This window comes from Callionymus lyra, chromosome 11, assembly GCF_982586985.1.
Source record: "Callionymus lyra chromosome 11, fCalLyr1.hap1.1, whole genome shotgun sequence".
In the NCBI taxonomy this organism is placed as follows: domain Eukaryota; kingdom Metazoa; phylum Chordata; class Actinopteri; order Syngnathiformes; family Callionymidae; genus Callionymus; species Callionymus lyra.
This window is the reverse complement of record NC_141828.1, coordinates 16573821-16587778: the sequence shown is the minus strand read 5'-3', so window position 1 is coordinate 16587778 and position 13958 is coordinate 16573821. Positions and strand designations below refer to the sequence as shown.

At 36.2% G+C, this 13958-nt stretch overlaps 1 protein-coding gene across 13 annotated transcripts in view; it reads left to right on the top strand.

The window, feature by feature from the left end:
* LOC148069397 (neurexin-1a-like) overlaps window positions 1-13958 on the top strand; it is a 250064-nt gene that overhangs the window by 15553 nt on the left and 220553 nt on the right. For 8 of the 13 annotated variants that reach the window (XM_087802394.1, XM_087802397.1, XM_087802396.1 and 5 more), the window contains exons 2-4: window positions 3131-3148; window positions 5346-5375; window positions 6292-6339. In XM_087802394.1, coding sequence (XP_087658520.1) covers window positions 3131-3148; window positions 5346-5375; window positions 6292-6339 — 96 coding nt within the window. The remainder of the gene's footprint in view (window positions 1-3130; window positions 3149-5345; window positions 5376-6291; window positions 6340-13958) is intronic. The other 5 variants (XM_087802401.1, XM_087802398.1, XM_087802402.1 and 2 more) reach the window with 3 other exon arrangements.

The following is a 13958-nucleotide window of genomic DNA, read 5'->3' as shown; positions in this document are numbered from 1 at the left end:
AAATACTATCTAATCTAATGTTTTCTGTTTAAAAACGACATATTTATTATTAGTGAGCTGAATATTAACTCTATATTTCTGTCACAACTAATAATGCTATGATGTAGTATTTTACATTTTTATTTACAGGTTAAACACACAAAAAAAAACGACACAAACGGAAGAAAAATATATATTTTCAATAGTTTTTCTATATTGGGAAATTTGATGTTTTCTGTTCAACGACATAATATTTAAAAATAACCAAATAAAATAGTTACTTTAATTTCTGTGACAAGTTACAATTTGTAAAAAAAAAAAGAGAAGAAAAATAGATATTATAATATTTGACGGATAGTTATCTAGATTATTTTCCGTACAAATAGTCTTTACTCCAACAATTGACATACTTCATTCAGAGTTTCGAGTGATGAGCTGAAAACATGTCGGCGTCAGGAAGCCAATAAAGGTGTACAGGAAGTACAATGAAGGTGATTTAAATGACACTAAAAAACGCAGCGACAGGTAAGCAGACGAGCACTCGGGAGATAAAACGAAAAACGACTTCCGTCTATCGCCACAGACTGTGTGTAGTGTATTCGACACACGGTCAGTAAAGGGAAAAGTAATGTCGGTCATAAACCTCTCGGCTCTTCCCCGTGTCTTCTCAGCAGACAGCGCTCCGACACAGGCATGGACGCCCTAATGACACTTCTTCGAGCCGGGGTTGATGGGGAAACATGGTGTGTACGGTGGAGTGACTGATGGTGGTTTGGCATGGCACTGTCACTTCAGAGTGAATCAGCTGTCAAAACTCCGAGCCAAGACTCGGAGGGGAGTCGTGTCCACGAGCACGACCGTCTATTACTTCTCTCTTAATCGTGCTCTCGGAGCAATCGCCTTTTAAATATGTGAGCATTTTTCAGATCATCGGAGCAGAGTTTGGAGCATTTCTGTGTAGTATTACAAACACAATAGCGCGGGATCACTTTGTCGCGGGGATTAAATGGATTTGTGTGTCTAGGATTAGATCGTGACCAGCTGGGTGCATTTGTAAAAAGAATTGTTTTTTCGTGAGTGACTGGCTGCTTGGTTTAAATGGTCTCTCGCTGCTGTTTTGGGAACGTTGTCTTGGGCATCTGTGCTCTCTAAAAAATAAAGAGGAATGAGAAAAAGACATACATTTAACGGTTCGGAAGCTAGTTTTATTCCAATTTATATGATTCACCTGATAAAATACCTTCGTTTTTGTCAACATTAAATGATGCCAGGAGTATTGATGTTTCAGTGTGGTATTTTCACACTTGAAAAAGGTAAATGAATAAAGTAGTTTAAAATAAACCGATTAAAGTGATGTTAAGATAAACATGCTCTAAACAGAAATAAGTTAAATATTAAGATGACTGCATAGTATTAAGGGTCTATTTTATCATTTTAAATTCCCATGTGTTGCTTCATTTTTCTTTCCAATGATTCCGTTATGAAGTCAATAACGTTTAGTGATTCAGAGACAACCTTTTTTTTCACCCATTTTCTCCATGATTCAACTCACCTGCATCTTGAATAGTTAAAGTGATAACTATGAATAGTGATTTACTGACAAAACGGATGTTAAGTGGTTCGATCAATTATGTACCTTTTAAAAACTAAATATTGCAGGCACACAAACAAAGTCAATATATATAAAATCCAAAATATTAAAGGGCCTATATAATTTAACTAGACAAGCATGCGCTACGGTAACATTTTACTTAAATAATCTGATTTCTTTTTTTCCAGACGGATATACATTATCATTTCACTTTCAAAAAGTCTACCTGAAATAATTTTCCATTCATTGTGTATTCAAAGTTGAGTTATGTAACTTGATTCTTTTTAAACTTAAAATTTAAAAAGGTATTTCATTCTTTATTTAGTCAAAAGGGCAGAAAAGAAAAGGAACCTTTCCCATTGAAACGTGTCACTTCGTTGTCATTTGCGTCGGGAATAATTATTATAAAAGTCAAAGAAGTCTCTAAGCCTAGAGGCCAAATCCAGACCAGATCCTAGTTTTATGTGGACCCTGGACCCTTTAAAGTATTATTCAATATAATGTCAGGGTCATTGATGCTAAAACAAAACATCAATAAAAAATAATAATTTAACATGTTGTAGAAATGCAGAATAAATACATTCAAGTCAAATGTGGATTTTGTGTTTTTGTGAAAAGGAGATAAAAGTCTGTCATGCAATGTCAGTTCACAATATAAATAGTTAAAGACATTTGTCCCCCCTGTGATTCGGTTTAACATCTCTGTTCTATATTTTTAATTTTAAATAACCAATAATAATTGTTTAATAGTGTTTATATGGGAACTGATAGAAATCTGTGGGTATGGTAAGTTTTTCTTTTTATTTTATGACAAAAAAAGTCCTTGAAAATGAGGGAAGGAACATTTTATGAAAGGTAGGAGTTTGTTTTTGTCAGAATAATACAAAACAATTCATTCAAATGGCACCAAGTCCCTGCATGCAGTAATAAAACCTGACTAAAAAAATTAATGATCATAGAGGTAAACTGCTGGGTAATGCGTTTTCATAGGGTTTTTTTTTTTTTTAATAAAGTTTTAGGATTTAGTGGGGTTTTTTTTATTGCATGATATATTACGCATCAGTTCTATCTAACCAACGACTTTACCACTTGGAGCATGACAGTTCCCACGTCAAAACCAACCTGTAATATTCACTTTAGTAGTGAAATAAATCACAAGACTCACTTGCATCTACACCTGAGCGACCGTCCTGTAAATAAAATCTGCGCATCCTTGTTCGACAGCAGTTACACAACGACAGCACTTTTAATGTAACCACAGCAGATGCTCTGAGTGAAACATATGTTTTGACATGAAAAAAAATGAAATAAATGGGTCTTAATTTGGCCAACAACAACATGGACATTTATTTAACAGGTCACTCTAATGTAATCATAAATGAAAGATTAGCTCAAGCCCAAACCTGACCAGGTTTTTCCTCCTCTGCGGTGGTTTCTTTAGGTCACTTGCATGTCATGTTCAATGCCTTGCATGGCGACAACATGCAACGGCTAGTACTGGTTTGCATGCAGCTTAATGAATGTCTTCCTCTCTCTCTCCCTTGCCTGGCGTGCTTCCAGAAGAGAATGATAAAGAAGGTGGGTATTTGAACAGATGATTTCCATGCGAGATTGTTTACTTCATGTGGCGCACATTTGACTAATATCGTTTGTCGGTGGTAAGTGATGAAAACACAATTGAATTGGTTAAATAAAGGCAATCCTAAAAAAAAAAGGGGAATTCAAATTTGAGGATGCAAACTATTTATTTTACTTTTAAATCGTGTTTGATATGTAAATCTGAGCACCTCTTCTACATTAGCATCTCTACAAAGAGGTGAGCTCAATCCAGGGAAAAAGTCTAGACCGTACCCCCTATTCTGTGGGGTATATTCATCTAAACATAACAGAAAAAGTAAGTAAATATTTGTTTGGTAGACAATTTCTTTGTTTTAACAATGCATCTTGGGAATACATTTGGAAAGCCTGTTTATTCCCCTTTTTAATTGTGCCACACTTAAATAAGTATTTTTGGGGTGGGCAGTAGAGCCAACTATCTAGGTAGCAGCCATGAAAAATGTGACAAATCTTATCTAAGATGTTCAAAAGCGAGTCAACTGGATGGTGTAGAGTTATATGACGACGTTTCGTTCCTCATCCAAGAACTGCTTCAGTTCCAAATGAACTAGGGTTAGAAGCCAGGATATATACATCCTGCTAGTGTGAGGAGCCGAGAACAATAGGGAGGGCTGTGGAACAATGCATGGGATGAAACCTATAGTGTGATTGGCCTGGTGAGGTTGGTAAAAGAAGAAGTTCCTCGGATGAGGAACAAAACGTTTTCCTAGAAACTGTATATAGTTCAGTTGACTTGTTTTTGAACCTTTTCGATAACTATGACCTGGATGAATGAGATCCTTCACGGTCCCTCGTAAAATGGCTTATTCTGCTGTTGCTAGTAATTTTTTTTTTGGCTTCTAGAACCTCAGGGTTCTGCCAATCAGGCACCTGACATGAACATATGTTGTGCAACAGTGTCTTTACCAATCAGCATGTCACCTTTGACAAACCTGTGCACCCGATCGGGAAACTTTAAGTTAAGGCGTTGTTTGGAGTCAGCCATAGCATCATCTCCAAAATAAAGGCCAAGTTAAATGACAACAGCCTCGAAGTGTTACACGCTGACGACCATATCCTTACCCTGTGGACACAATGGTGTCTTATGCTTATCTTCTGCAGATGTTTGCTATGGCCGACAGCTGTCTGGTGACCAGGCCATGGCAGAATAGGCTGTCATGAACGGACAGAGGAAATTTGCCCAAATTTGTAATGGCCGCAACCAAGCTACTTGGCTCCACATATGCATGTTTCATACATTTAAAATAGGAATGAACAGGCTATACAATTATCTAAGAATTATATACTAGCGATGGTCTGATGAAGCTTCATGAAGCAGTGTCATGTCGTTCAGAGGTCGGTAGGTGGTGCCATCAGTTTGAAAATGATGTGATGTTTGAGACCACCATCTAGAGGACGCTGAAAATAATGGCACTGCTTCATGAAGCATCATCAGACCATCACTAGTAGATACAGGAAATATTACAACAAATAAATAGTCCAGGAAAAACAACTGTACCTAATGATGTCATGTTTACTAATCATGAAAAAGACCATTCACACTAAAGGTAAATGTTGGTCCCATAATAAAGATTGTTACTGATGTCAAACGCCTGCTTAAAAAAACATTATTCATGTCAAAATATTAACCCTTGTGTTATCTCAGGGTCAAGGTGAATGATCTCCCTGTCTTCCCATAAATACATAAGCAGAGGTGGATTTGGTCCATCTTGACCCAGAGGCAAAACAAGGGATACCACAAACACATTTCTTTCCGGGGCCTTCGGGTCACCTTGACCCAGAGGTAACTCAAGGGGTTAAGCAGTTACCCTTGAACAAATGGAAATCAGTGAGTAGCGGTTTGACTGACTTGTGGCGGTGAAATCCAAAACACGTTGAGGCAGAAGCGCTCTGAGATTGAAACCTGCAACTTTAATTTAGATTCCTATGAGATGTCAAGTAAGTGCCTGATGGTGCATTGCAACCTGTTTTCCGGTTGACTGAATGCCCATCTTGATTACCCCGTTCGTTCAACCCTTACCTTTACTTTTCCCGTCCCAAAACTTCCCCCCCTCGAACACAGACATCTCCTCCCGCCGAGATGCCTGTGGGTCTGTGTCGCGACTGCTTCCCATGATCCCTTGTTCTCTTCTGACTGTGCTCTTGTTCTCCTTTTAAGGTCCGGCACACTTGATGATGGGCGACCAAGGTATGACCTGTGTTCCTTAACCTCCTCACATCCCTCTGATCCCATCGTGCTCACACATGAACGTGTTCGCTCCAGCTCGATGCTATATGTGCTGTCATTTCGCTTGTTTTCATCCGACCTACTTGATTTTCCTTTTTTTCTTTTTTTTTTTTTTCACATGACCCCTTTTTCTTTTTCTTTGATTTCCAACTCTGCTTGGCTGGGTGTGACTTGTTTTTATGTTCTTTTTTAATGACATCTGTTTCTTCAGCACTCATTTCCTGTGTAAGCATTTGATCAAACGTGATTATTTAGCGGATGGGAAGCATGCTGGAGTGAAAAATATATTTCAAGTCGCCACGCAGATAAACACGGCTGCACATGCTACTCCTCTTTCTCCATCGACCTCAGCTGTATCCTCCTTCATCCCCTCTTTAGAATTAACTGGAAAAATTCCTGTCTTTTTGTCATACTTTCCTCCCAACCTTACCTTGACACTCCTCTCCTTTTATCCCCCTTTTTGTCTGGACTTTCTTCATGGGCCATCTCATCAATCGTTATAGGTAAAAGTAAAGGTACTAAACTTTCCTTTTTAAACTCTAACCGCACGCATTGTAGGTGGTGTTTCTTGCTCTTCATCTAACACAACATCTGCCAATCTTGGGTTATGTTTTTTTTTATGATTAAAACCCATCATCAGGTAGGTACTACTTTCACTTCATGACCGGCTCTGCACCTCTTTCTTTACATGCTTTGCATGGCAACTACAGAGTACAAACCACGTGCTTTGTCACCACCGAGCTGTTTCTCAAATGGTGTGAATAGTGTAAGGAGTGATAATAATGTGAAGGTCCTCCTATCCTGGCTGTGATCCTCACCTCTTCTTCCCGTGGGGTAAGTGAACTTCTGATCTTTACCATTTCACTCTCCTCCTTAGGGCAGAGAGGGGAATCTTGGCTTCTAAGGTCCTTGCTGAGCATACAAGGTAAAATATATACCCTTTTTTTTTTTTAAATAGCAGCTCCGCTGTGGCACCTCATTATTAGCTTTGAGAAGTGTGGTGAACTTGAATATCAAATCATTTTGTGACTAAATCATACAATGAATCCATACAGTTTCTCTTGTAGAGACAAATATACCTCATCTTCTTTCGACCTTCATGTTCTACACAATGCTTTCTATATTACCTATGCAAAATAGCTTATTATTTTTTCAACACTTGTATTTCTGTGAAGGTTATGAGTGGATTTTAATAAGATTTTGTTGATAATAGGATAGGAAGATTGTGCTCTCCTCGATCATCATCTGAATCCTGTAGCCCACGCTCTAGCAACCAAATAAGTTTCTACTTAATTATGTTTTTGCATCATTATTTTGATTTCACTATATCTACTTAAAATAAATAAATACATTCTAATAAATTAAATGAATAAATGTAGGATGTTTCAAGTGAAAGATCTGTTTGATAAGGGTCTGCAGTCTGCAGATTTCAATACTAATGGTAAATGATATATTATTTAATCACACACTATTAAACCTTGCAGTCTCAGACAAAGCTACAGTGTTTTATTAAATTTACAGTTCAATTTTACGCTAATAAAACATTTAAACAAATTAGAAACAAATGTTTGAAGTGTGAAAATATTGTATTGATAAAGTGGCAATTCTCATATAGAATATAAAAGTCTAAAATGTAAAGAAATAAACGTTTTATTTTATAGATATAAAAACGAAAAAATTGTTTAACTTTTGCATCATAATCTTTCCCGACACACACCCCCCAGTGTTTCATCTCTCTTCTCAAAGGTGCATTTGCGCTTCTATGCATTTCCCGAAACTGTTTTGTGATAATATATGTTGTGCATGTGGCTCGTCATCTGTACAGGTAAGTCAATAATAGCTCCACAAAAAGGCTCTAGGACACCTGTGACATACACCGTCAAAAATAATTCACCCTGCAACACATAAACACCTAAATCTGTCATTATCCTTACATGTTGTTTTGTGTGCTCTCAGGTAAGTGAGAAGCTTTCACTGATTCACAGCTCTGGAAACTGAAGCATGGTTGAAACTCCTGCACTTCAGTCCTTTTAACTTGACTGCTACAATGTTGTGGAAGAGTTGTTTTGTCTTCGTAGATGCATCAAAAAAAGTGTATTTTTACGTCGCTTGATGATACAGAGGTCAGTTCTGATCGTAAAGCACCAGTGAAGGATTGATAGAGCTCATTATTTTTCTATTTTTGGGGGCTTGGATGTGTTTAGAGTTGTGTGAAAGATACGTTAAAGGGACTTTAAAGGCCCATTTAGAAGGTTGTTTGTCATCGTGCTAAAGTCTGGTGACAGTTTCAAGTACTTGTTGTTTGCCTTTTTGCCTCGTTTGAAATGACTTGCAATTTAGTTTACTGGAGTTATTTCGTGCATTTTCCTGGCCCGAAGGCTCGTTCTTAAAACTACCATGCTATTACCTGCTATTACATGCTAAAACATCTGATATTATATGAAAAAAATACTTAAATTAAATGTACAATGAAAAGGATGACTGACCAACTAAGATTCTTTCTAGAGAGAGGAAATGTATCCTCTGGAACATTTCATGAGTAAACAGATGCCTTTGGTTTCAGGTCCTCTTAATAATTCTCAAACATGTCAAATGTTAATTGGAGTATAATGTATTTATATAAATCTAAAAAATCCTACACTTTTAAGGACATGGGGCATTTCTTAAATCTTGAAAAAGCTTAAAACCGATTGGTTCAAAAAATCCATATTAACCAAATGTTTGCTGATTTTGTTGTTCAATGATGCCTCTTATTTTATTATATGCATTTTTTTAAATCACAGTATAACATACAGTATATGTAAAAGAACATTATACATACCCAATTTTGCAATTTCCTATACCACCCTTTACACTAACAATATCTGACTAGTACAAAGACATTGTTTCTTTAAGTCATATCACAACCTCAAATATCTGAAGCAAGGAAGTTTCCACACATTTGATATAAATAAATGATAAATAAGATGGTTTAACTTAACTTTAGAACCATGTATTTCATACAGGATATTTATTTGGGGTTTTATGTCTTAATGTTAAGTAAAGGACGTTTTCAAGAAGAAGTTCTGTATATGATTTTTGCAATATTTACATATTTTAAGCATCTTGAAAATCCAGTTAAGAAACGACTGAAAGGGTTTCTAAATGTGACATTTTAGTTGTAATACAATTGAATTTACTACATAACTGAACAAAAAAGACTTCAAAACTCCTATGGATGCTTTGGCTGATCTACTGTGTACTACAAACTTATTGGTGATTGGATGATTAATTAAGTCAATATAATTTTGAATCCATTGTGCAGTGAAGCCCCCGACATTATTTGATGATTTACTTTACCATTCCTGAGGATTTGGGAACAATATTAGACCAGTGACACTAACATACCCACTGCTGGTCAGAGGAAAGACCACACGACCAGTACTGATAGAGCGAAACAATCATCCCACCCATCTATGAAATTGAAACCTTGGGCTAACAAGTTGCTTAAGTCCTTGCCTAAGAAAATGTATGTAAATATTATTATTTTTCACCTCTAAAGTGAATTTGTCTGATGTATAATGAAGCAGCAGTCTGTTTATTTTTCTACTTGCTCGGGCGGCTTCACTACACCTTAGGGTATTTGATCTTTGGCCTCATAATACCATCAAAAGAGCAGTATCTAGACCTGTATGCTACAGTGGGAATTATTGCACTTCACATACTAAATAGAAATCTGCATTATTGAGGCATTGAGTAAAATATTGAGGCTTGTTTTCTCTTAAAAATCCACATATTATAGATATATAAGGGTTGAGCTAATGCTACAGAAATACTAAAATGTACTTATGCACCAAATTCTTGCTTAATACAATAAATGAGGATGTGAAAATGAGAATAAATATCAAGTTGACTTACACAGGAGCCAATGAGTTCGCAGGGAGAAGGAACCTATGAATATACTCATGTTTGCCTTAAATTTAACTTTTCACTCAGCTTTTCACTGAAACTACGTTTTAATTATGGCTCCTGGGCTTTTTTCAATTATTGATGTGTGGTCAGTTTATGTTCAAAACAGTGAGGTAGAGTGGAAAACTGGAGTAGTTATTATTTGGTAGTAGTTTTTTAGTAGTTATTGGGGCCCATCAAATTCTTTATTACTGTTTACTTATAAGATATGTTTCAATTTCTATTCAGGCAGTGATAAAATTGATCTATAAGGATTTGTTTGAGAACCTTTTCTCTATCATGCTTGCCAATTTCTGTGTGGGAATTTATTTTCAAGAGGTGAAGGATCTTGTTGTATTAGTACTTTATATGAAAACACTGTATCTGACCCACTGCTGTTAAACAGTTAAGTGTCCAAGTTCAGACTCTCCGGGCTGGTCGTCCAGTTATGTATGTTACAGTTATGTAGTCACCACTAACAAAAAACATAAAAGAAATATTAATTATTACATGGTTAGCAATGTTTTTCAATTTAAATCAAGATAATTCTCGTTTATAAATATCGCCCCACTTGTATTTTGAAAAAACAGCACTCAATGTTCGATATGTCATTTTTTTATAGGTAGTTGTGAATGATTGCAACGGTTGGATACATAATAGTTTGTCTCGCGCTGGTGAATCTCCTGCATCGATAGGTAGTCTGACAGTTGGAGGTAATACGTCGACTGTATACATTGAAATGATGAATAGATACTCATGTCAACCACAGCAATACATCACCGCACACAAAGCGCATCTTTAACAAAGATCACCCAACGAGGCAAAGCCAACACATCCTAGTGTGTTTGTTTAACCAACATCTGCATGATTCGTAGGAACGTAACCTGTCAAAAGCATCTTTTTCATCTGACGGGAAACACTTTACGTGTTGTATGTTGAATAAACAGCAGATGTTACCTTTGTAGCTTCAGCGGAATCCTGGCAAAGTGTCAGAGAAATCTTTTCAGCTCCACCGACTTGTTCAGAACTGCAGATTTCCCCCTTAAACAATTCATAGATTGCTGGTAATTTGTGTCAAAAGAAATAAGTAAAGCTGTCAAGTAGTATATAAAGTGATGAAGCCGAACACGCAGTTGTCATTATATACATTATCAAGGCCCACACATTTTTTTAGATAAACTTTTATCACGATTATTTGATTATTATTGATGATTACATTATATTCTTAGACAATATTCATCTTTAAATGTGAATATATATTTCAGTTTACTCTTTATTTGAGCATAAATGAATCACTTAATTATGTCGAAACTGTGAGTCAATCGAAACCTTATTGTACAAGTAAATAATTCAAATAAAAACAAAAAAAAACAAGTGAATTGTTACTCCATATATTCTCTTATGGAACTGAGGATTGGGTAGACTGTAGTCGTTGACGTCACTCTTAAGGAGAAAGCCAAAAAAAAACCAAAAAAACTGAAGCTCAAAAAGGCATGGATGGATTCATTGAATCCCTTACATGCATGTTGTAGTACCAACAACCCAATAATAACAACTCAAGTACCAGTAATCGAGTATTGTATAGTATTAAAAAAAACAATTGGATTTAAATCCAGTTATTGTTGGTTTAAAACTAAAATATTATTAAATTAAAAAGTAAATATGATAGAGTTTTGATTATTGTTATCAGGATACCTTTTTTCTTTTAATGAAATTGAAGTTTTTTTCTGTATTTTAAATCAAAATTTACTTTAGTTATTGCTTCAAAATAATACTAAAGTTTTGACTCAAACACATTTACCATCAAACATTAACATCCCAAAAGGCTTGTTGTTCTCCCTGACAACTTTGAAGGTTTACAAAGGCAGAGTTTACTTCATACAGTAGATACGTGAAAAGTGTTTGCGGCATATCGAGAAGGAAGAAATCCTGGAATTGCCTGGAGTGCGATTTGTGTATCTTGACACAGCAGATTGGCAAAACTGCACTAAAGCGCCGCAGATTAGTACATTACCACAGATTCTGCTCCTGCGGGCGTGGAGGGAAGACTGTGAGCGAGTGAAGGAATTAAAGCAGATAGAGCAAGAGAGACATTTAAAGAAAGAGAAAAGGAATGGGGCGCAGAGAGAGACTTTGTGGAGAATGCGGTATTATAATAAAGTTGTATAATAGAGAAGACAAGTAATTAAAATAGACACAGACGGGATAAAGTGAGGAAAAGTGCTGCCTGAAGTAAATGAAAGTTATTTCCCAGGGAAATTTACTTTTTACTTCCAGCGAGTTCAAGTTTATTTCAGTCTAATCTATTTTCATTTACATACACAATATCCATATGCATTTAAAGTCACAGTAAAGAAGCAGAGTGAAGAACAATTCTGAGTAATGCTGCCCCTTATCTCCCTTCTTTTTCTCCAGATGGATTGTTTGTGAAAGATAGTTGATAGCCCTTTTATAGCCCTCTCTTTTTTTTTTCTTTTTTTTATGTATTTTCTGCTTATTTTACTGCAACAATTCTACGATAATTGGTCTTAATTGGCCACTAATGTGAAAACCCAACTCTCCTATCTCTCATGTTTCAAAAGTCTTCCTCTCCAGCAGTAAGTCTTTAACCATGATGATGTTTTTAAAGTTATTGCTTCATAAAGTTCTTCCCCGTCTTAAATCTCAGCGAACGAGAGGTTACGAGAGCAGGGCCCATTATGGTGCAAAATGGTTTCCCTCCTCCTCCTCCAGCCAACTGTAATCACTCCCCACTTTGTTTGTACAATAAGTCCCTTGAAGGTTAACACTTTTAAACCTTGATGTTTGTCCAATCACCGCAGAGTGGGCGTGGTTATGGTAAACAGGATTTTCCCTCCAGAAAAAAAAAGGTTTTCAGTGGGCGTGGCTTAAGCACATTTTCTAATGTAAATATTTCAAGGAAAAACATTTTTGTACAAACAGACACATACTGATGAGTACAATAGAGGTTCAAGATATATTTAAGAGAAACTTAAATGAACACATTAGTCCCCCTTTAAGTATAGAATAGAATAGAATACGTTTATTCATCCCCAGAGGGGAAACACACTTTTACAACAGCACAATGAGAATAAAGTGAAAGGAAAAAAAAGAAATAATAAAAAAGATAATAAAATAAAACGATCTTAAAAATATACAAATTATTTACAATATTAAAAAATTAACACTATTAACAGAATAAAATAAAATAAAAATAAAATAAAAACACACGAGAAGAAAAACACACTACGGATTAACATCAGGATATTTAAAGTAAAGAGTTAAATATCCTGACACCAGTTGGGATGAAGGACCTTATAGATTTCAGAATATCGATTCCACCTTAAGTTTTTGTTGCCACGAAGTCCTCGTCCAGTTATTTTCGTATCAGTGGTTCATAGTCTCTTATCTCTTTTTAATACCCCTTTTATTACAGTTGCTCTTTAGGTTTTCAATGAGTACTCTTTGCCACCAGCAGTGGTTTGTTCTTCTATTTCCACCAGCAGTGCACAACCTATTAGCTTCAAATCCTTCCTGTCTATTTTTAGGATCATCACTCAATACATTCTTTAATGCCATCGTCGTACAAAACTGTGTATTATTTGTTCATACAGCAGATCCTACCTGCTATAAAGTGGTCCACAGATCTGTGATGAAATTAATCCAGAGTCATCTTCCTGTTCTTAGCAAGGTTGACAGTACTAATGAGAATAAAGGGATGTTACTTAATCAAACACTTTCTAAAAGTGTATTCGTCATAAACGGCGACAGGGACATTAATTCCAATGCAAAGAAAGGGTAAAGGGGAATGTAGAAAAGAGAATCAATAAGAACAAGGCTCATCTGGCTCCCCAGGTATGGTGGAAGAAGATCTGCCCCAGATCAATAGAGCTGGTCGATGCGTGTGAGAGACTGCAGTGATGAAAAACTCTATTTCTTCACCAACAGAAGAGCGAGGATAAATCTCGGCAAAGCCACTCACTGTAAAACGTATCATTTGCCGTGTTGTTTAGTTAGATTTCAGCTTTTACATTATTGATTACGGTTATTTTACTGGCATATAGGGCTGGGATCCTGCCAAGTATTTACTGGATAACGTATTACATTTCATGCACATTCCAATAGAAAAAAGAAGCAGGAAAGGCACTTATGAAGAATCAAGGGTGACCTGACACTGGTCATGACAGTGACCTCCCGGCTCAAATATAGCTACAAATATTCACAGCTGAAAGTGAATTGGCGAGGATGAGGATCAGTCCTGCTTACTCTGGTTGACAGAAACAGGTTAAAGTTCATGTCAAATGAATGCTGGGTGTTGCACAACAGAAGATGACCTGAACCAGAGAAGGGCTGGTTTTTGTTCAGTTGTGTTAACAGCAAGTGTAATAGGTTGTTTTCTACCCAGTCACAGAAGGAAATCCAAATATTATAGGACGTAAAAGTCACTTGGGAAGCCATCATTGCTCAGAAAAGGAGAGACTTATTGGTACCATCTGTATAAGGAAATGGTGGAACCACTAGTACAAGTTCTGTCCGCATTAATTTGGCAATGACTGCGTATTATTATTGCTTTTCATATAAATATTTGCTTTAAAGGTATAGTTGAGTAACTTCAGA